General features: G+C 39.5%; 1 protein-coding gene across 10 annotated transcripts in view; it reads left to right on the top strand.

Moving 5' to 3' along the window:
* FAT3 (FAT atypical cadherin 3) overlaps positions 1 to 22,102 on the top strand; it is a 398,052-nt gene that overhangs the window by 281,433 nt on the left and 94,517 nt on the right. For 8 of the 10 annotated variants that reach the window (XM_042024009.1, XM_042024004.1, XM_042024008.1 and 5 more), the window contains exons 5-8: positions 5,837 to 6,151; positions 8,054 to 8,264; positions 8,706 to 8,774; positions 17,451 to 17,590. In XM_042024009.1, coding sequence (XP_041879943.1) covers positions 5,837 to 6,151; positions 8,054 to 8,264; positions 8,706 to 8,774; positions 17,451 to 17,590 — 735 coding nt within the window. The remainder of the gene's footprint in view (positions 1 to 5,836; positions 6,152 to 8,053; positions 8,265 to 8,705; positions 8,775 to 17,450; positions 17,591 to 22,102) is intronic. The other 2 variants (XM_042024007.1, XM_042024010.1) reach the window with 1 other exon arrangement.

Raw genomic sequence — 22,102 nt, 5'->3', positions numbered from 1 at the left:
GGCTGGAAGCCATTGACATTCCTAATCAAACACCTAGAGTGTTTATGTCAGTAATAATCTCTATTTAAAATGTACTCTCAACTATTTATTTCTCATACCTGGCTGGAGTGGATGTATTAAATTCTTTTACATTTGAAAACAAGATTTCTCAGATTAGCACATCATAAAGGAAATAAGGAAAGCTGGATCATATTGATATGATTGGAACTCTTTTGGACAAGAAGTGTAATTGATCTTTTGGGACAGCACCACATCCTATTAGAATAAGTGAAATAAACACTACCCATTTCTTTCCCACAGTTGCTGGATAAAGGATTAGAAAGAGAAGGTGTCTGGTTTGCTGCAGCTAACTCAGTATTTGTTTTGAACTAAAGAAAAACCCCAATGTACATTTATTTTTTCTCTTGTATTCTATATATCTTTGAGCTACACTGCCTTCACTTTGTAGCAATAATCTGACATGTAGTTCACTAACAGCGCGCATTTCAGAAAAATATTTCCTTGTAAGAATTTAGCCACGAATTTAGTCTCTCTCTGAAGCAGGCAGAGATAGTAATTCACTGCATTTGACTTTAAGGTTCTATTCATCCCTCGATGAGCTCTCCTTTATAATCTTTCACTTCTCCTACTTGGGCTGAATTCCAGAGACTTACAATAGGTATTGCAGCTCGTTTACACATTGGCAGAAGAAACAAACCCATTAGTCACTAACAGCAGGGGTATGCCTCAACTCTCCCGCTCCCTTTGATCATTTTTCTGTCTTCAGTAACTCAAGCAGATTCTCTTTTCTGAGGTTTTCTGAAGCAAAATTAGCATTTCTTGTTGGGGGATGGGAGAGACTTTTACCTGAAAACCTTGTTATGCACACTCCTTTGATGAGGCACAAGCATCTCAGCTCACTTATTTTTGCATTAAGCAGTTATCACACTAAAAAAATAAGAAATTACGACATCTTCAGCTTTTTGCTATGCTAATGACAGTAATGTGGCAGCTTCTCATAACTTAAAAATTGGGTAGGCTGAGTACTTCCTCCTGCCAAAGAATGATATGGAAGAAGATACTTGTTCTTCTCAAATCTTGATGATTCACCTTAAACACCTGCTAATTGTCTTGTACTTGTTGAAGTAACATCCCTGTTAGCTACTCCCTCCAGCTGAGTTAATAATTATCTTGGAAGTCATGAGCTTTTGTTAATGAGACTCAATATAGTACTCTTAATTCAGGGGGGTGGTCCTCACAGTTGTATTTGCATTCAGAAAAGTGTCACAGTCTGACTCATAGGAGGAGTGACTGTCTCACGGCAAAGTTCCATTTGTCACCATCGCTGAGGTCTGCTAGGCTGGATGCTGTTTCACGCAATACCTTCACAGTAGATGTCTCCTCCATGCGTTCTCCATGGTCACAAAAAGAAGAAATTCTCACATCTAACATTCCAACTGTTCTACGTTAACAGTCAGTGTCAGTCTTCATTTTCACTGAGAAGGTCCACTGCTATGGGAATCTCTTTGTAGTTGTTCTGTGGACTTGAACATAAACATGAATATCTCTCAGTCCTGTAGGAAAGGGAGTGTTAATGTCTGTAGACCAAACCTACTGAAGCAGATCCTGCAGAAGTGGGAACTATTTTACTTGAAGAGGAAGTTCTGTTATTACACTGAATTTGTCATACTCTGCAGAAGGAGATATTGTGTAGTGCATTTTACTCAAAAAATACATAACTGATAGAAGTAGAGGGAATTTGGTCCATCCAGCTGAAGGAAACATTGTAAGGGAGGTGTGACTGTTGTTAACTTCAGCAAAGAAATTCCCAGGTAACCAATACCTATATGTGTATTGACAGACATATTTGGGTAAAGTCATAAGCATTAAAGCCAATGGGTAAATACAGGTTCCTGACAGAAAATGTTTATTTTATGGAGAAAATTGTAGTAGAACTGTCTGTAGGTTGTGGGAAAAAAGCAGCGATGCTTAGGATTTCACCGTGAAAATATAATAGTTCGTATTACTTTTGTTGTCTGTTGCATTCAGGCCCTATTAAATATGTAATCACATTCCTTTTAAGACATTCCACCCTTGCTGAATAGGCCAGCCCTTTGTCTGATTAGTCAGAGTCCAAATTCAGCTGCTTTCATGGCTGTATCCCAGCTTTGGGAGGTTGTATCCTCTGGTTAGGCTGTCCTGACACAGCATGAGCAGCACTATCTAACCAGTGGAGTAGAGCGGACAGTAGCTGGCCTGGTCCACCTCAGCTGCACATGGTCAAGCAGCAGCTTGTCTGCAGCAGTTGGATCCGGACACCAGACTCATCATACAGACAGGAGAAGGTGTTCACCATTTAGGAAAGCACATGCTGGCCAAGCAGCCATTCCTCATCTCTACTGGGAAAGCCGTGATTTTGTCCTTACCCTTTTCCCACATTGATTACTGTGAGAGTCACCTCTTGTTGGGTTTTTAATGGCACATCTTGACAAGCATGTATTGAGACAGTCTCTCTCAGACTGACAGATAAATGACTGATGTCATTCATCTGTATTACCTTTCTTCTCTGTTTCTTTTGCCTACCATGCTATATGCAGGTTTCTAAACAAAAGAACCTCACTGGTCCTAAATTACAGCTTCTCTCCTACAAGCTCTCCTGTACCTTGCACATCTGCCTTTTGCATTTCCAGAGATGCCAGCTGTAAATTAGCTCTGTCCTATGAACATCCTAACCTCCCTCCCCTCCCTGGTTACTTTTTACTGTAATTTCCAGCTGTTCAAGGATTTTGCTAAGAGCTGTGGTACTGTTTGAATTGAAATTGCCTTGGTTAGAGGGGCCCCTAAGTGCTGGTGTGATACTGTGTCCTGGTGCAAATGGGATTTGCAGAGCGATGTGCTGAATGACCTCTCCAGCTCTCTCCGTTTTTGTCTGGGAACAGTTCTGTATTGGCAGCAATTTGTTGGTTTGTTTTAATGTGTTGTCATGGTGGGGTTTTTTTTCTGTAGGGGCAGAGGAAATTTTTGCAGCTCTTTTGCCTTGTTTATGGCTGGAACCTGAATAGCCAGGCTGGGGTCAGGATGATAGAGCACAGACGAGGGGTCAGCCAGGGTGCAGATTTACAGTTAGGGAAATAATCACATCACTGCTGTGAGGGAGGCTTAATTAGTTTACATGCCTGCAAAGAGAGAACTTCAGCTCCTGTGTCTGGCACTCAGTGCTTTTTGAGTGGAGCTGCGTCCTGTAATTTTGCAAAGTTCTGAGTGTCACCCAGAGGAAAAGGCTTAGCTGGTACCTAGCATCTTCCTTTCCGGGGATGTAAAGTTTTAGCCCAAGTAGAATTTACTAACTTCTGGCATTCTTTGTTAATTTTTATTAATTAGTTGTCATTTTGTGTTATAGCTGTTACTCTTTTCTGTTAGCTGGCAGCAAATATTTTCAGTGCAGCTTTTCTGTTATTGAATAGATTTCCCCCAGGTTTGGGCTTACAAAAACAAGCAAATGGATTCAAATATTTACTGCCACAAGTCCATGTTAGTCAGGATTTCAGCAGCAACCTAACAAACTGTGAGACTGTACTGGTAAGACAGGAGGATGCTTCACTTCTTGAGCAGTTCTTTGACTTAGTAGGGTTTTTCATCATAATTGGTTGACTGTTTATACTGCTGCAGTTTTCATAGATTTTATTGTCATTGGTTGTAAACTATCTCAAGCACACACCTTTTTTGTAGATTGCTGCTAGTGGGTTGAAGAAAATATCTTTTAAAAAAAACAAGTTGTATTTGTTCAGAGAAGAAGAGTTTCCAGAATCTTGCTAATATTTTTTAATGCAAGAACATTACCCCGTAAGAAAGCATTTTGTTGATATTTTTTGAGTTTGGATTAGTGTGTCTCTGATTGTTTCTATGCAATACAGCCTGTACTGCTTTTCATCATTGATTATTTTATCTCTGGAGAAACCCCAAAAAGGTTTTCCTTTGTTAACCTGTGGTCTGGCCAAGTGCTTGGCCAGTTGCAATGGAGTAGAACGGAAATAGAGGGGAACATAAGTGAAGTGGAGAGGCTGAGGTGCCTGGTGATGTGGCTCTCACCAAGTGGAAAGGCAGGTTCACAGACTTGTGTACAGCCTTTCAGCATTAAAAATGCTGTTTTGGAAAGTGTTGGTAGTGGGAACTGGATGGCTGAGCACACTGGTAATGTTGTGGGTCCTCTTCCCACACCCCTGTGCTTGTGACTGGCAGATGTCACATTGGTGGCTGTAGCAGGTTCAGTTTGTGTCACCCCAGGACAGTGGCTTTGCACAATGGGTCTGATCCCCGTCCAGCACTCTGCGAACAGTTGTCTCCATCACAGGAGTGGTGATCCCAACAACTGCTGATTGCCAAAGCTGCCCAGCACTTAGGAGACTCTACTCCAGTCTTGAGAGAAAGAGGCTGGTACGTGTTGTTGGGAGGACAGGCTCTGCTCTCCAAATGGTTCCTCGGCTGTTCTGGGGAATTTACATTGCCACTATATGTTGCCATACCACTCACTTTTCTGTAAATGAGCTGTTTCAGTCTCTGAGGCTGTCAGTCTGCTTCCTTCCACTGCATCAGTTTTTAAACATATGGTTAAATACAGGAAAGGGATAATGTCTTTTACCTTTCTCAGAGAAAGTATGTTTTTTCTGCTGATGCCAGTGTTAAACTGGTGTTACCCTAAGTTTAGACTTCTTTACACAAGGATGGCACAATACCAAGGGGTATTATTCCCAGAAAATTTTGCTTTGCCTAAGGATTGGACATCAGGACTATAGGGTTTGCAAGGGAGCACAGAAACTTTTAAGGAAAATAAAAACATCAAGAAATTACCAGCAAACCAGTCGATGTGCAGTGATCAGTATGAGCAGGGAAGGGTATGTAATATCTTGGCTCACTCTCATCAGAAATTGCTACTGTGGGATTTGGCATGTTACCATATGTAGCTGAAAATGAAATTTGAACTTCTTTCATGCAAACAGAAATAACTTTCTGCCTTATTTCTTTCTCATTAAAAATGTGATCGAAATATTGAGGGAGAAGTTTGAAACATATTGATTTCATTTTGAAAGCCTATTATTAAATCTCTTGAGGGCTTGTTGATCTTGAATCATTTCATTTTCATAGTGTTTCAGATTGAAAATTATTAGTAATTCTGTTTAAGTTGCAGCTAAATTACTAATTAACTTTCATCTCAAAGATTTTATTTCTTATGTGTTTCTGGCAGCACAGTGCACTCTCTACACAATGCAGCAGAAATTTTTTGTTACCTGCCTCTCTGTGCTCCTTACAATCTTATAAAGCAGGTTTGGAATTAATGAGCTGTCACATCTTGGGTAATGAATGAAAAGAACTGACAGAAATCCTTTTGTTGTTTAAGAAATTCCAAATAATTAATGGGAGAAAAATGACAGAGGTTCTTTTAGGGTTTAGGAAGAAATGCATCTTTCAAATTCTTTCCGCGATAGAAGAAACTTTAAAATATGTATGCAAAAAATGCAAGGATCCTGATTAATGGGTTAATTCCGGTTCTCTCATCTGAGATAAACTTGCAGAATCGGAGATTAAAGGATTTTATGTTTTGAGAAATAGCCTCCTAGCCTGCAGCTTCCTTATTCCATGTTCAGCTCAGAAGTAAAAAATCTTCTGGATTCCTGGGTTTGCCGTTGTGGACAAATTGATTTAAGCACTAAGCATGTTTGTAGTGATCATGTGTCATGTACATACATGTTAGCAGGTTAGCTTTGGGGAGGGCAAGGTGTTTGCTTTTGTTTTATGTTTTTCTCCAATTCATGAAGTCCCACTGTAGCTGTTGGCAATAACTTGTACTGCTGTTTTTCAGGTAACTGTCTCAGATGGGGGCACATCTCCCAAGCAATCCTCAGTTTGGGTGGTGATCCAGGTTCTGGATGAGAATGATAACAAACCACAGTTTCCAGAGAAAGTCTATCAGATCAAGCTGCCGGAGAGGGACCGTAAGAAAAGAGGGGAGCCAATCTACAGAGCTTTTGCTTTTGACAAAGATGAAGGCCCTAATGCAGAAATCTCATACAGCATTGTGGATGGGAACGATGATGGGAAGTTTTTCATTGATCCCAAAACAGGGATGGTTTCTTCCAGAAAGCAGTTCACAGCGGGGAGTTATGACATCTTAACAGTAAGCACTCTTTCACTGACATACAAACCCATGATTTGACTGACTTTTTTTTTTTTTAAGAAACAGGCCCTCCTGTATAAAGAGGGATATATGACTGTGTTTACTGTATGCCCTTTATGTAAGACCTAAATTAAGAAGTCTAGTATTCATATAGAACTACTGCCAAAAAATTGAGTCTGAGAGGTCATTCATGCTTTTGCAGGTCATGATGTATTCTCTGAGTGTTAAGTCAGCCTGCAAATTGTTAGCATAAGCCATTCCCTTGAATAAGCATTTGTCTGCTCCCAAAGTTGTATCTGGATGGCGTGGGCAGATACAGCTACAAATGGGTACTTACTTCTTGTGTGGACACAAGTGTTTGCCCTTACAGAGGGCACCTACTGTCCCAGTTAGGTGGCTGCACCTAACAGAGGAGGAGTATTGTGTACTCTGTGTTGTGGGAGCAATTTCAGTTAAAAGAAATCTCAGTCAAAACTCTTTTTTCAGAACTCTAACCATAGAGTGAAAGTCAAAGAAAGGGAGACTAAAATATGGTTAGGCAGATATAAAGCCGTATAAGACTGGAATGTGTTCTCTTCATCTACAGAAATAAGCCAAATTGTAGTTAAGGAGTTTGAAATAAAAATGACAGAGGTCCATGGTCTGACATCTGGATGTGATATCTCTTACAGAAGCGGGTTACCTTCATAATGCTGGAAAACTAATAAATAACAAAATGTTGAGAAATACCTAGGAATCAGAGTAGAGCAGCCTTCTAGTGAGTGAGTACTTTTCCCTCCAGAGACCTCAAAGTCATGTCTGAGATCTGAGCCTTCTTACAATGCACCAACTGAAGATTTTCTACCTAGAAACTGCTCATCACACCCTCAGCATCTTTTCACAAAGGGCCTGCCTGCCTGGAATGGAGCAGGGTGATGAGTGTTAGCATCAAACCCACTTAACACATTTCCAGAGGAAGAAATAGGGCATGATATTTCAGAAAAAAAAATTATTTCCCGTTTTTAAAAGGTAATATAACGGCATATTTACACCAGTGGTCCTATATAGCCAGAAACTTTACCTTTTTTAAAAAAAAGAAAAGCTCTTCGGTTAACATTGATGTTATCCACCAAAGCGCCCATTTTGTAACCTGCATTCAGCCTTTTCTTAAGCCCACTGTTTGTTGCTGCTCATCTTGTCTTTGCTATGTTAAATCCATAAAGCTTGCCACACAAATATCAAGTCTATCCATCTTTCTGGAGGACTTTATAATAAAAAGAATTAGCACCAAGCAAAGCAACTCTTAATGAACATGACAGGAAAAAAAAAAGAAAATATGGCAAAATTTTAAATTTGATTTATTATGGAGAATGAGGGAAATTACCTGAAACTTATTTAATTCAATTAAAGATCCAGAGGAAGGCAGTATAAGGAATACTTATCTGCAACACACATGCCACCTGAAAGCAGTCAAACATGCCCTGGGTGAGCATGTTTTGCAAATACATGGTCTCACACAGGGCCCTTACAAAACTTCCAGCTTTGCTGCAAGAGGGAGCTGGGTGCAAGATGAAATCAGAGAGGGAAGCTGGTTCTGGAGAGGAGGATCTGTGTGGGGAGTGTTTGAATTGCGTCTGCAGGAGGCCTCCCACCAGTATTTCTTAAACAAAACATTTCAGTTTAAAATCAGCTTTTTCAGGGAAAAGTCAAAGCACTGTGCAAAAAAAAAAAAAAAAAAAAAAAAAAAAAAAAAAAAAAGTGAGAACTGAGAAATAAGTGCTTATCTTCCTCTTTTTTCATGGGATTTTACATACACTATTCCAAAGGGCATTTTCCAAGCAGTCATCACACTGCGATAGAATTAGGTCTGAACTGCCAAGCTGGGATGCTCAGCCTGAGCCCTCTTTCCTTTGTGCCTGCCAGATAAAAGCAGTGGACAACGGCCGGCCCCAAAAATCTTCAACTGCACGTCTCCACATTGAGTGGATAAAAAAGCCTGCACCCTCACCCGTGCCCCTGACGTTCGATGAACCCTTTTACAACTTCACCGTCATGGAGAGCGACAAAGTGACCGAGATGGTCGGGGTGGTCTCTGTGCAGCCCTCGAACATCCCTCTCTGGTTCGATATCGTGGGTAAGTTGGGAGCCAGTGGTGCAAGGAGGATGCCTCAGAAGCAAAGCATATGGACGTGTGGTTTTGACAGCAAGAAAACTAACCGTGAACTGTCTCCCTACCTCCCCCCCAATTAAAGCCACTTTCCTAATGATGAAATGAAAATGCTATTTTAATATAGTGATAACAATAATAGTAGTAATAATACTCCTGCTTTTGTTATGACTCCTTAGCTAAGCTTAAAAAAGAGCGCTGTATGGCTGAATTGGTTTTTTTTCATACTATGTTATTTACTGCAATCTTAATGTTGTCTGTCATTTAAATTCTATTGTCATACTTTGCTAATCTCATTTCTAAATGTATTTATGGTACTTAGACTTGCTGTCCCTCATTTCTCTCTTTCTTCACCTTTTTTTCTGCATTCTGTTCTTTTTTTTCTGCTTCCGACTGCCCTGCTTCAAGGTGGCAAGCATGCTCGAGAGATGTTCTATATTCTACAGACAGCTTGTGGGCAGAACTGTTCAACAGAAGGTACCCTTAGTGCAAACACATTTGCTAAAATACAACTATCCAGGCTGCCTTTTATTTTTGCAAGTTTTTTGAGACAATTTATATTACATCTTTCATAAGTGCCTGTGACAGGATGCGATGCGACACATGGATGTGCTGCATTTCTTTCTATGACAGCTTTTACCGTATTTGTGTCCAATTATTATCATTTTATTCACGGATTTTCCACAGTTTATCACAAATAATTAATTCAAACTTTTCACAGTCCAGTGCCATCCATTTAACTGTGAAACAGAATGGGATGCCTCAACATATGGGTTACAAATGGAGCCACCAAAAGTTTGTCTTGAATGCAAGCTGAAACAGAGAAATGTGTTTTGATGTGAGATTTCAACCACAAAATTGTCTTACATAAAATTTCTTATAAAAATAGGGAGGGAAAAGTATCCTTAGTAAAAAGGAGGAGAAGCCGTAGAAGTCTTGAAATCACAGGGAAATGCCTTTATCTGCCAAAACAACAGGGAGCAAAGGGTCTTGCTTGGTTGCAGTAAAGAAATGGGAGTCAATGTTCCTAAGCATTTCTTTCCCGCTTCTGCTGCTGATTCAGTTAATGTCATTTAAAATAACTCATTTAACATCTCAAAAGTGAGAATTTCCCCTGCAAAATTATTGTGCTTCTTAATATTTGCAGATGCTTGTACGTAATGTTTGCATACCTTTGGATGTAAAACAGTGCATCTGGACAAAGTGGAGTATTTTTAAATGAAGGGTTCTAAAGCAAATGCTATATGAAAGATTAGAGAAACAAAAAGCCTTTGCCATGGACTTAGCAAAAAGTGTTCATCAGCAGTCTTTATTTACAGGGATTGAGCCTGGCTCTCATTTCAGCCTAGTTATTTGCAAATGGGTTTAGCCGACAGGAAGGACAGGGACCACAGGAGAAAGGGTCTGTCAGAGTTGTTTTCATCCACCTTTTATTGCCAATTTGTGCAGATAAAAGACAGAAGCAGCAACATTTCCTCTTTGTGGCACGGTTTCTGACGTGCCAATCATATTAAAATTAAACCCAAAGCTACTATCATGTTCTAGGGTTCCTGCTAGTCCCTGGGGGAGGACAGCATATGTTTCCTACAGTTTTCCTGCCATTTCCTCAGTTGCTTCAGTATGCTACGTGCAGTTTATTAGCTAATGTTTACATTTTCATTCCCGTTCTCACTGACCCTTTCCTCCCAGGACAAATCCATCTTTTTTGATGTTATTGACAGGTTTTTTTTCCTATTTGAACCTTTTGCTGGACTTCTTTTGGTCCTTTCCATGGCAACTTGACCAACTCTCATTAAAATTCTGCCCTCAGAGAAGCCCCTGCTCTTCTGCTACGTTCTTTTTCCTTATTAGAGTCACTTTCAATCAATCAACACCTTATAATGATATTTGATTTTTGCCCACCAGACAGAGATGATAGGGAGAACATTAGGAAATTTTAGCCTTTGTCATTTAATGTGGCCTTTATGACTAAACTAGTTCAAATGGTTTAGAAGATTTAAACAATTCTAATGGTTTCCCTCTCGGCTGTAGCTTCTGATGTTGCAAGATACTGCATCACTGCAGAGGGTCACTGAGACAGAGCTTTCCTAGATTTAATGAGAAATCAGGGACCCTGACCGTCCAGTTTGGTTCTGTTACCATATGAATGTTTTCATTAAATATTGCTGCTGTTACAAATAATAGCACTCCCAACAGCACCCATTTCTGCAACAGGAATAGCCAGCAATTCTGGGCATGCAGAAGAGCCTGTTGTTCCAGACACTTGGCATGCAAGGAGCAAAGCAAAACCCATCCTGAGAGTTTTACAGACAGAACACTGTGTATTTAGATCACTGTTGCTGCCTTTAGACAGTGTCAAACCCCACTTCTTCTCACTGTTCCTAAATATCATCAACACTGAGATCTGGTGTGGAAAAGCCCAATGAAAGACACAGGGGGTATTTGTAGAAGTTAACTGTCATATAGAGAAAGCTGTATGGGACTGCTGATGCAAGGGATGGTTTCTGTGCTGCTGTAAAACCAGACCTGATCCTGTTCCATCTGGTATTTTGTGATTCTGTACCTCTGTGCATAGTTCACAGTAATGTCAACAAAACCCCTGAAGGCTTATGTAGAGGCATGGTTTAATATAGAGTTTGCAGCTTGACCTTTATCTTTATGACCTTTTCAAACTAAATGGGCACTGGAATTCCGGAGGATCTCTTTTTCAATGCATAACATGCACTTTCTCCCAGCTAAAAAAAAAGAGAGGGAGAGCAGATAAAGTTTGGCTATAAAGTATTCTGTCTGCCTAACTTTGCACCTAAATTATACATACTTCAAGTAGCTGTTTAAGTTCTTGAGTTGATCAGCTCCAAGAGAGGAAGATGCCTCACAGGCAGGAAGGTGATCTTCCACTGATGGACTAGGGAGGAACAGGATCCTCGGATGATTGTTTGTTTCTTTAATTTGAAACAGTTGAGATGTCATACCTGGTTTCTGTTTTCAGACTGCATTCAATGCCATTCCCAATTCATGCAGATCCCACAATGTGAAACACATAAATGTAAGTTGTATCAGTGATATTAAATTTATTCAGTCATTAATGAGAAACTAATTTTCAATGGGAACTCCAAGATAAGTCAGAGACCTTTATTTGTACCAGGTAAATTGAGTCCTTTCTGTTTGTTCCTTTGTAACTGGTGGGAATGGTGGGATGACTACTTTAACACTGGAGCTAAGCTGCATGGTGCTAGTTTCTGCTTAAGTAGCATGTTGCACAACATCTCTCTGGTTTTCCAAACAGTCCTCCCTCTATCTTTCCTTCCTCCCCCAGCCTGTGCCTTTATAAGAGCAGCCAAGCTTTGAAAGCATATCAGAACTTTTTACCAAGAGCGCTTAAATGGCTTTTTTATTATCTATCAATTTTAGTTAATTATACATTTAATTCATAGTGCTGCAAGTTTTCATTAATGTCAAAAACATGTAGCTCCCTAGCCTTCTTTGAATAATCTTCTCTGAGAACTATCTAAAATACCTTCCTGATTTCTTTTTTGCTTCTTATGCCCTTGCTTTCAGCTTCTTAGCAGCAAACTCAAGGCTTTGACTGTCTTTACAATAGTTTTATCTAAAATTCGGAGTCTGAATTACTTTCTTCTTAGCATGATATAGTACATAAAAGAATACATATTTTCATATTTGCATGTTATTTTACTAATATTTATTATGATTAACAAAATCTGTAATTGAATTTTTATTTCTTGAGACAGTCATTAAGTTATTTAATCTTCTTTGAAAACAAAATAAATGAAAATTTTGGCTTTGCTTCTTTTTTCTGAAAATCCTAGAGGTACTTTAGCCTCCCCTCTGAGTTTCAGGGTGAATTAGTTTCCTGCATTTTGCTCTGATTTTCTTCTCTGAGCAATGTGAGAATTGTAGCAATTGGCCCAATTTATCATCATTGTTCATTGTTGTCAGCTTTCTTTGGGACAAGACAACTAAGAATCTTCTCTGCATTGAGAAAATGTGGTTTAGAGGACTGTTCTCTAACTCAGATAATCTCCTGTTTTTCTTTCTTCCATTTGTCCGTCATGGCATGGACAAATGAGACTCTGTGTGAGGATGTCCATATATGCTGGCTCTGTTAAGTTTGAGCATGGAACACTGTGTGCTGTTTGCGATCTACCAGTGAGGAAGACTCCTGCCAGTGTTTGAACTGGGGATGTGTCCTCCAGAATTGTGTCATCCATCTTTCCGTCTAAGACTGAACAAGTCTGGTTCTCTACAGTCATCAGATACTTCTGAGATGGGATTCAGTCCCAGCCTTTTTGATCATCCCACTGGAAAATGTGGGAAAAGATTTTCATCTGGGACTCATTTGCCTACAAAACCTCCAGATTTGCTGACATGTTTTCTTCTCAGAGGAAAAAATGCTTTTTCCCAGCAGCATGATCCCATCTTAAACTGTGTATCAGCAACTGATAGGAACATAGGGAGGCTCAGCATCTTACCAAAAAGGAACCACATCTAGGAAAAGCTCTACCAAAAAAATTAACTGCTTGCATCAAATTGCAATATAAGAAGAATATGCTTGAAAATTAAAAACCCCAACACTGAAATTAGAAGGGGACAGAGATGCAGAGCCCACATCCTGTGGGAGTGCGAGATCTGGATTGTGCCTTGCCTTAGGCAAATTCTTCTGCTGACCCCCAGAAATCCTTCTTGATAGTTCAAGTTGTCCTTGCCCTGTCCATTGCACCTCTCTTGTTAGCCTTGCAAGGTTCAGTGGTTTGGGGTTTTTTAGGTATCTTTTTTGTAAGAAGGAAAATTAATTCTTTCCAAAGCATACGGGACTTTTGTCAGAAGGAAAATGGTTCATGGTGACTATGAAGCCAAGAAATAAGCTAAGAACGAAGGTAACGCTCTGGATTCAGCCAGAGAATGTAACCAACTCTCTGCCAAGAACACAATTTAGAGTCCTTTGGCCCAGGTGTGTCTCAGTTCAGTTTCCTGAGATCTCCTTCTTAACTGTGCTATACCATCTGTTAAACTGAAAATCAGGGCTGTTCTAGAAAGTTGTAGTGAGAGCCAGCTAATAAGATCTTTTGTACCAGGAGCTGTTTCTAGAGCTGTCCTGATAACAGCTGGAATTGGAAAATCCTATATAAACTAAAAACACGCTTTTAGATGACATAAAAAATTACTAGTTCTAAAAATTTAATGCTTCCAGGGCTTATGCAAAAGCATTAAGATCAACCTCAAGAAAGTAAGGGTGGAAATCATCTCACTTAACTTCAGGTGTCCAAAGTGTAGATACAAGTATCTTCGCTAGGTCACTTTGGGAATCTTAACAATAAATTAGAGAGAAAAAGTACTTTCTGGATGAGTTTTTATCATTCCAGCCTGGTAAGTCTTCTCATCCAAAGATGGCATTTAAAGTAGATGTGGACTTTTAATGAAATCCTACTCAGAGTGCTTCAGTCTAATCAGATTATTTAAGGAAGTCTTTCATCTGTATTGAAGACGTATCAGCTTTACATTTTAGCCTGAAATGATACCGTAGACAACAGCCAATCCACGTCTCTCTGGGGTTATTCAGTATTAAAATGCTTTCTCAGGACAACCTGTCTAGCCAAATTGTCAGTTCAATCATCTTGCTTTCTTTGTCACTGATTTTCCCAAAGTGCCTGAGGAACTCACAATGTATTATCTTAATTTGGAATATTTCTTTCCTAATGCAATTGCAAGCACATTAGCAAAGACAGCTTCTACATATCTGAAAAAGCAGGGTTTAGTAGACAATGAAAAGGAAAGCACGTGCCAAATGATGGAAAGTGGAATAAGTAATGAAAATGCACATTAATAAAACTGAGCAGCTGAACAAAATGCCATCATTCTTAGCCGAAGATTGTGATCAAAGAAACTGTTAAATGGACAATAGTAAAATTGTTAAAACTGACTCTGTGGGATCTTGTGGCACTGCAGACAAGCTAACTTCAAAAGGGTTGGTACAGACACAGCATCAGGCTTTCAAAAACAGCCTCCAGTATCCCAGAAGCCGACACTTTCTCAGCTGTTACCTCCTAGGCCCTCAGCCCTCCAACCTCTACAGGGGCACCTTAGGAAGGAAATGGTTTCATGTGGAGTTCCTAGCTGCAAAAGTAATGAAAAGATTCATTTGTTTTTACACAAGAATGATACCTCTCTCTTTGTGCAACTCCAGCACCCATCTTTCAGAGATGATTGTGGTGGATGCTTCTCTGGGTGCTTCATAGTAGACCTTGCATAGACTTAACACATCTGTAAGACTCTTAATGTTTAACTTTTGTAGCATTTATATGTAATTCATTAATTCTTCAGTGTTTAGTGCAGCTTCAGAAGCATTTATCATACGACGACCTGTTTTGAGTGTATATGAAGGCTGAGGAGCAACATGAGCCATTTGCAGACTGCCTCTAGTACTGCAGATGAGAGGCAGGATCCAATATCTCAGGCAGTATTCCCAGAAGTTCATCCATCTGCATGGTGGTTCTTCTGACCATGGTCTGTTAAAATGTAGAAGACTGAATCATGAATAATTCAGGGCTTCACTCCAAAATAGATTATAATAACAAATCTCACAGCAGGATGTTCTCTGATCCATTTCTGCCTCAGTGTTTGATGCAATTTCTCCCTTGTTTAATAGAAGACGATTCAATGTAGAAGGAACTGCATTGCCTGGTTACTTACAGGTGAAGGCTGGGGTAGCTGGCACCAAGATTAATTTGTTTGTCACTAGACCAACTTGGAAGATGTGAATAATGTGTAAAAAATTCACATGATGGATTCAGTTCTTATTTTAGGGGAAGAGTATATACTTCACTTAATGGAAATGTCTTGAAGAAGTTGGTCTATTTGCATAGACTATGTGGTGCCCTGAAAACCCGGCTCTGAGCCAGCAGAAGGTCATTTAAAACATCTGTTGCCGATCCTTCCATGTTACTTCTTGGAAGTTTTAAAGGCAGGTTTTTTTGGAAGTGTGTGCCAGTTGATAGCATATAATTTTTGATTGTTCATTAAGATGGTTATTAAGCATCTCGAAGTATAGACTTTCACTTTGTTTTCATGGTTATCAGTATGAAACATTCTCTTTGTAAAGTGCCTACTGTCCCAAGGCTAGTTTCATTTCAGCTGAGATTTCCTTGCATGAATCTCAAGCTCTTTTCTTCAAAGAAGGTTTTCATGGTGCAATTTTTCTCAAGTAATTCAATTTAAAACATTAATTTTTCTTCCATACTAACTTTTTTTTTAAAGAAAAAAAAGAGCATCGAAGATATAATCCATGTTCAAATACCTTGCTGTTGCTTAAATATCAAGGACAGCTTGCAGAATGAGGGTAAGGAATAAGCAATGTTTCTATTCACCATAAATGACAACAGATCCAGTGGCAGTGCTTTCCTGGAAAACCACAACTTCATCTATTAGGCTTAGACCTATATATATGTACATACATCTATTCAACTTGTGGAAGTCTGATGGCACATCTGAAATTACTGGATTTGGATCATTTCAGTGGGCAGAAGTTCACCAATTCTGTCTTTCCTCTGCAGCAGTCAACTGCATTCTTATTCTTCTTCCCATTTTCTTCTACTCATCCCTGAATGCCTTTCAAGGCAAAAATGGACAGAGCAGTGCTTCTTCCAGCTTACCCTTTCTTTGCAATAGCCTGTGCAAGAGGTAGAAGTGAGGGTTCCTTCACATTAAGGAATTCAGGGGCTGCGATTTTGCTGTTTCCCCCTAATTTTCAACTTCTTCAAATGCCAAAACCTTCTTCTCTCACTAAATGCATGACTGCTTCTGAGAATAATGTCAGTTCCTGGTCAGCAAACCATGCAGATGGGAGAGCACGGAGGACTCTCCCCTTCTCTACTCAGTCCCCAGCCCTAAAATTTTGAGAGCCGTTTTGTGACACTAGCAGCCATCACATCTATCTCTCTTTATATATATTGCACCTGAGCTAAGTCAGTGGGATGGATATTTTTCTACCTGTGGACCTTATCTCAAGAGCTTTGAGCAGCTGTTACATGAGTCTCATAACCGGTGGGGTTTGAAGGGCTTTTCCTCTCTGTAGAACCGGGTTGTCAGAGAATGTAGCTAGTGGCACTGAGTTGCTGTGTGATGAATATACCTTAAGAGTTTGTTTGTCAGCAGTGTTGTGCCCCACCTCTCCCTGTCCCTAGCCTCCAAAAATTTTGGACTCAGCTAATACTAAATTACACTTTATAAATGAGTGAGTAAGAAAACAGCTTATCAGCAGGGAGTGTGTGCTTTGCTTTTGAAAATAATGAGTGGTTCAAGTTTATAAACTGTAGCTGTGGCTGACAAATCTTATAACCCTTCAATCTCAAATTATATTTGAGATTATATTATTTATAGCTTTCTTTTACTTTTTAATAGATTTTTTCTTTTTCTTTTCTTTCTTTTACTCAATACTCAGCAGGGTTTTCCCACTGCTGCATCATTCAGTGAGTGACAGGGAAAGGGTATGTTAATGTTAGAACAGTGCTTTGTGAGGGGTTTTTTTATTGAAGGGAATTTAGGATGTGTATCCTGTCAGATCTATTTGAATAATTCCTAAAAGACTAGCAGGATTTGACCTTTGCTGCCAGTAATTATCATTGTCCTTGGTATTAACATAACAAATCTCTATTTGCATTTTTAAAATTTATTATAATTGTAATTTTTAAAAACGCAGATGATGGTATTTGCACCCAGAAGCATCAGTGAGAATTTCCTGAAAATAAAATTTATAGAATAAAACCTTCTTGAAATTACTTTTATGCAAAAAGATAATTATTCTTGTTCATTATTCAAACCACAAGGGCACACATCTTAGGGGCTTATAGCCATTTGATTCTTTTTATAGATTCAGCTATGTTTTACTTAAATCTACTGCTAGATTTTTATTCTTTTTTTTTGGCAATGCATTTTAATGATATCTGCTTTTCAATATACAAACTGTGCTTTGAAATATAAATGAGTTATGAACAAAGAAGTCTCACTAGACGTACTGTGTATGCTAAGGCAGGCCGTTAAGATGGATGACGCGAAACAGATATGCCCACTTTTAGGAATATTTGCAATGGAAGTTCTCCAGAGATGGCTAATTTGATTGTGTTTTTGTGCAATAATTAGGAGGGAATTACGATAGTTCTTTCGACGCGGACAAGGGAGCGGGCACTATTGTCATTGCAAAGCCCCTGGATGCAGAGCAGAGGTCAATGTATAATATGACTGTGGAGGTCACCGATGGAACAAACATTGCCTCAACTCAGGTAGAATACCACATTCCTTTCTTGGCAAGTTATCCATTTGTTACTGGAATGTATATGCTATAAAAATTAATAATTTTTCCATTCAAGTGAAACCTCATCCTTTGAGACCACCAATAACTAATGGAGGGGAGATTTTTCAGAGCCTTTCCATCTGGCTGTAAAGAATCGGCTGTTGAATGTTTCAAAGCGTGATTTCTCCTTTTGTTCTCTTCCTGCTCACATGAAAGTAATTTGCCTTCCTCCAGCTGAGGGAGTCCCTATCACAGGCAGCAAAGCCTAGATTTTGACAATTGTGTCGCCCCATAATGGTCCAAAATACAATAGTGCTTCCATGGTGTTGGGGAATATTGCTATTGATTGTGTTAAATGGAGTTTATACCTCTCATCCTCCAAAGACCCAAATGTGGGACACAGGATCAATTGTTCAGAAAAGAAATTGTTCAGAGGCAAAACTTAAAATTCAAAGAATCCCTCCTTTAGTGTCACTGCCTACGAGTACATTGTCTTCTGTGAAACAGCCCCACTGAACCTTTTAAAACCAGGCTTGCTTATCAGGCTCGGTGCCTTTCATCTATTAAAAGTTGGGTCAGACAAACGTGAAGGGCTGGGGTAAAGCTGGCTCTGACACATCCTTGCAGGAGAGACCCTGACGCAGAGCCTGGGTATCTGTTCAGTGGGAACCAGTCTGGAACTGGGTCATGGCACAGGGACGGGCACTCTGAGGTCCAGGTGGCACCAGGAAGACTTCAAACAGTGAAATGCTTCGATATGAGGTGGAGTTGTGGGCTATGGATTACTCAGGGCCTGAAATTCTGCATCTGAGTTACTCCCAAGGGGAAATGAAAAAAACATAGGATTGTGGTGTTACTTGCTTCTTTATAATGCAGAAGGAAGACCTGAACATTTTTTATGTTTACATATATGCCTGCACACACAGATGCTTCTGTTGTACCTTGTCTTTTTGCTCAAATGCTTTGGATGTAAATCTGTATTCACTGAGCCACAACACCAGCTTTCCTAAGAAATTGTTAAATCATTGAGTGCTTTCTCAATCTGAATTTCTGTTTACAACCAGCCCTAAAATATCTGATAATTTCTGCCAATAATCCACCTTGGTAAGAAAACATCAGTTTTCTTACCAAGTCAGGTGATAGGAAATGCACTGTTTTTCTCTGTTAGTTTCAGAATTAATTGCATCTCTGCTAAAAACATCCCTGACTTTAAGCTTGATTATATCTGGCCCATGTTCCCTTTTACGCCTTTCTCTGCTCAGTTAAGGAACTCTTTAAAAACCACTATTTTCTCCCCAGGAAGGCACTCACAATACTCAAATCACCTCCCAGTCTTCCGGTAGACAAGCAAAGGAGAATGACTGACCTCTTTATGTTCCCTTTCCATAAGGCATTTTCTTCAACTCTTGAGTAGTCTTTTTGTTATGCTGTGTTTTTAAATCTTGACTACATTCTTAGTCCACATTTCAGATGGTGTTGAATGCCTAATGTTTATTTATTTTTTGTTTCTTGCAAACATTTCAGCCAAAAAAATATTAAAAAGCTTAGGGAATTTCAACCATGCTGGATAAAAGTAATTTCTCTTCTTATGGATGTTGCGTTCATTGTTTCTGCTGCTTTTGATTTAATAAATTGACCCACGTAACAGTCCTCAAAACCTATTTGGATGAAACGCCTACATTTTTAATTAAAACATATGGTAAAAACATATTTCAGTAAAGCTGTTGCATTCTAAAAGAGGCCTGAGCATTCTTTTTAACAGTGATGTGACCCATTTGGGAATGTAAGATAGTTTCAGATTGCAATAGTACAGCAGGAATGATCACTGGTGGGTTCAGACCCTTCCTTCCCCCACCTTCTTCTCTCTGTGTGAATACTGTTTAATTATTTAATTGTGGCCAGGGTATCCGAGCATGTGTTTCTTTTGGTCTTCACAATAGAGATTTCAAAAGCGATTGTTATCTCAAAACTGCCAGAATTATGGCCTGCCTATTTATTGCTCCATTTTGCAAAGCTTTCCTACTGTACTTTTGGGTGTACTTTGGAGCATTTGGTTACCTTCTTCATCTTAATTGCCTTTTAGAAAAATAATAAATAAATAAAAAGTAAAACTGATAGCTTTAATTAAAAAATGTCATGGAATAGGTCATCTACTGATGGCTCTCAGTGGCCTTATTCTGAGTTTTGGTAAAGCAACATTTTAAGAATTTTGTTCCGTGTACACAGTACCACTTACATTTTTAACTGTAGCTGCAGGAAGATACGGTTGAAGATGAAGCAAATAGAAAGCAATTTTGTAAATACATCCTTTTGAATGATGGTTTATTATGAAGCAGCTGATGATCACCATGTGCAATGGAACACTCTTGCTTTTTATTCCACCCCAGCTGTTTTCCTTTATCTCTTCCTGGCCTTTTGTCGGTTACACAGTTGAAGGTGGTAAAATACAGCATAAAAATGCCAAAGATTTTTGTTTGGGTAACATGATCCCTGGCATGGACTTGGTGAAGTTTCTTCAGCAATGTTCCTGCATGCCTTAAACTCCGATGAACTGTTCACTTCCTTCATGCCTTCCTGTGCACATGGTTCATCACTGTACTATGAGAGGAAGGAAAGCATTTTGATTTAAAAGTTGCATCTGTTGTAATAATGGTTTCACTGTTATGAAAAGAGGCAAAAAGAACATACGGAGTATTAACAAAAAAAAAGTTACAAACTTTCTGTGTAACCAAAAGCCTACTTGTTTTGGGCATGATCAAGGTTTCCAAAAGAAATACAGTCTCCAAAGTGAACACCAAAGTGCCAGGACTTGTTGAGCCACTGCCACTCACCATGCTGCCCATCCACCTAAGCCTGAACCATCCAGGCAGCAGTTGGGATGAGAAGGGATGGAGAAGGCAAAATACGAAGAAATGTTGACTTGTTTGATTTATATATTTGAAGTGTGGGTATAAAACTTCAGTCACAGTAATTAACTTCTAGGATGGCTAAGTCTCCTGACTTAGCCAGGGAGAGCTTTTGCTTTTTCCCTTTCTTTTATCCATCATTGCTTGAGGCCACACAGTCATTTATTAAAGGCTGAAGGCATACGTTTGCTCTAAATTCCCACGAAACACAATTCCTGCAGCTGCCAGGCGAGCTGTTTGCCTTGCAGAGGGATCAGGGCTTCTGTATCCTGTGTGCTGGGGAGAGAGCCAGGACAGCAGCTCTGTGCAGTGACTCTGCTCCTTGCCACAGCCATCACCTCCCTTTGGGCTGCAAAGGGGTCTTGTGCCCTTGCTTGAGCACAGAGAGGTCTCTCCCAACAAGGAATCATTATAATGGCATCTAAATGCCTACTTCTGCCACAATTTTGACTAACTGAGTGTGCAACATTAGGAATTCTCCTGGTCATGAGTCAGGTTTATCCCAAACCCCTTTTTTTTACTGAACAACTCAGATCTTTTACATACAAGCACAGCAGAGGAATAGAATAGCATTTATTTATTTATTTGTAGTGCATACTCGCGAGTTTTGCTAAAATACCCACAGGAGCAGAGTACAGGGGTAATCATTGAACTATCATGTAAGTTATTATAACATTTCACTGTTATTGAGAATGTTGTCCTAGCAGATAATTACGTTTTTCTAACAACCTCTGGAGTGATGTTACTATGTGAAAAATATGGTTTTACTCCTTGCTTATTTTCCTACCTTTTCCTTCTTTCTCATCATCCTAACTTCTGTAGAAAAGATGTGCTAGAGCACGAAGGCTGTTGCTTCCAATCTAGGAGACAAAAAGAGCCTCCATTTCACTTGTTGCAAAACCACCTATTTCCCTGCAGAGTGGGCACTCAGAGGGTAACATGCAATTCCCTCTGAAAAGCTTTTGCAGATCAATACATTTTCGCTTACAATACCTTCTGCTGGAGCCAACCAGACTGGAAGAGCAGACAGAAGAAGTTACTGCTCCATGCCCCTTTCTGTCTCTCCCTGCAGAAGGTTTTGGACTTGCATTTGTTCTTGTGCTGAGGATTGACTTTAAACTCTGAGTTTCTGTCTCACCTTTCAGAGATCACCTTTTATTTACAACATTTTCTTAAGAGGAGCTGATCAGCCACCCTGAGTGCAGGTGGTTCTCTTTAAATGAATGGTGAAAAGCTCTTCTTAGAGGACCGTGGCCAAAATGTAGAGCAGACATTAGAGCCTGCCAGAAGTAGTTCTGGGCTGTGGATTCTTCTAGGGCAGAAAAAGAGACATGGGGATTCAATTCAGTTTTTCACTTTTGCTCTGTTGAACATTTCCTCCAAACTGTAATGTGTCCAATCCTTAATTTTTTTTTTTCTATCACATCCAGCAATCTCAGCACTGCATTGAAGCAAAGATTTTTCCTTCAATTTTAACATAACACAAAGAACGCAGTAAAGTATAAATAACTGGCCACTGAGGCTGGTAGGGAAACTTAATTTTTGTGTTAAGGTTGGGATTTGGAGGAAAGAAAAACTTGTCAGGGAGTAGAAAA

The sequence above is a fragment of the Corvus kubaryi genome, unplaced genomic scaffold (assembly GCF_017639235.1).
Source record: "Corvus kubaryi isolate FWS band 111438036 unplaced genomic scaffold, C.kubaryi_AGA036_p1.0 37260, whole genome shotgun sequence".
Lineage (NCBI taxonomy): Eukaryota > Metazoa > Chordata > Aves > Passeriformes > Corvidae > Corvus > Corvus kubaryi.
Note: the sequence above shows the minus strand (reverse complement) of the source record. Positions and strands in the feature narration are given on the sequence as shown.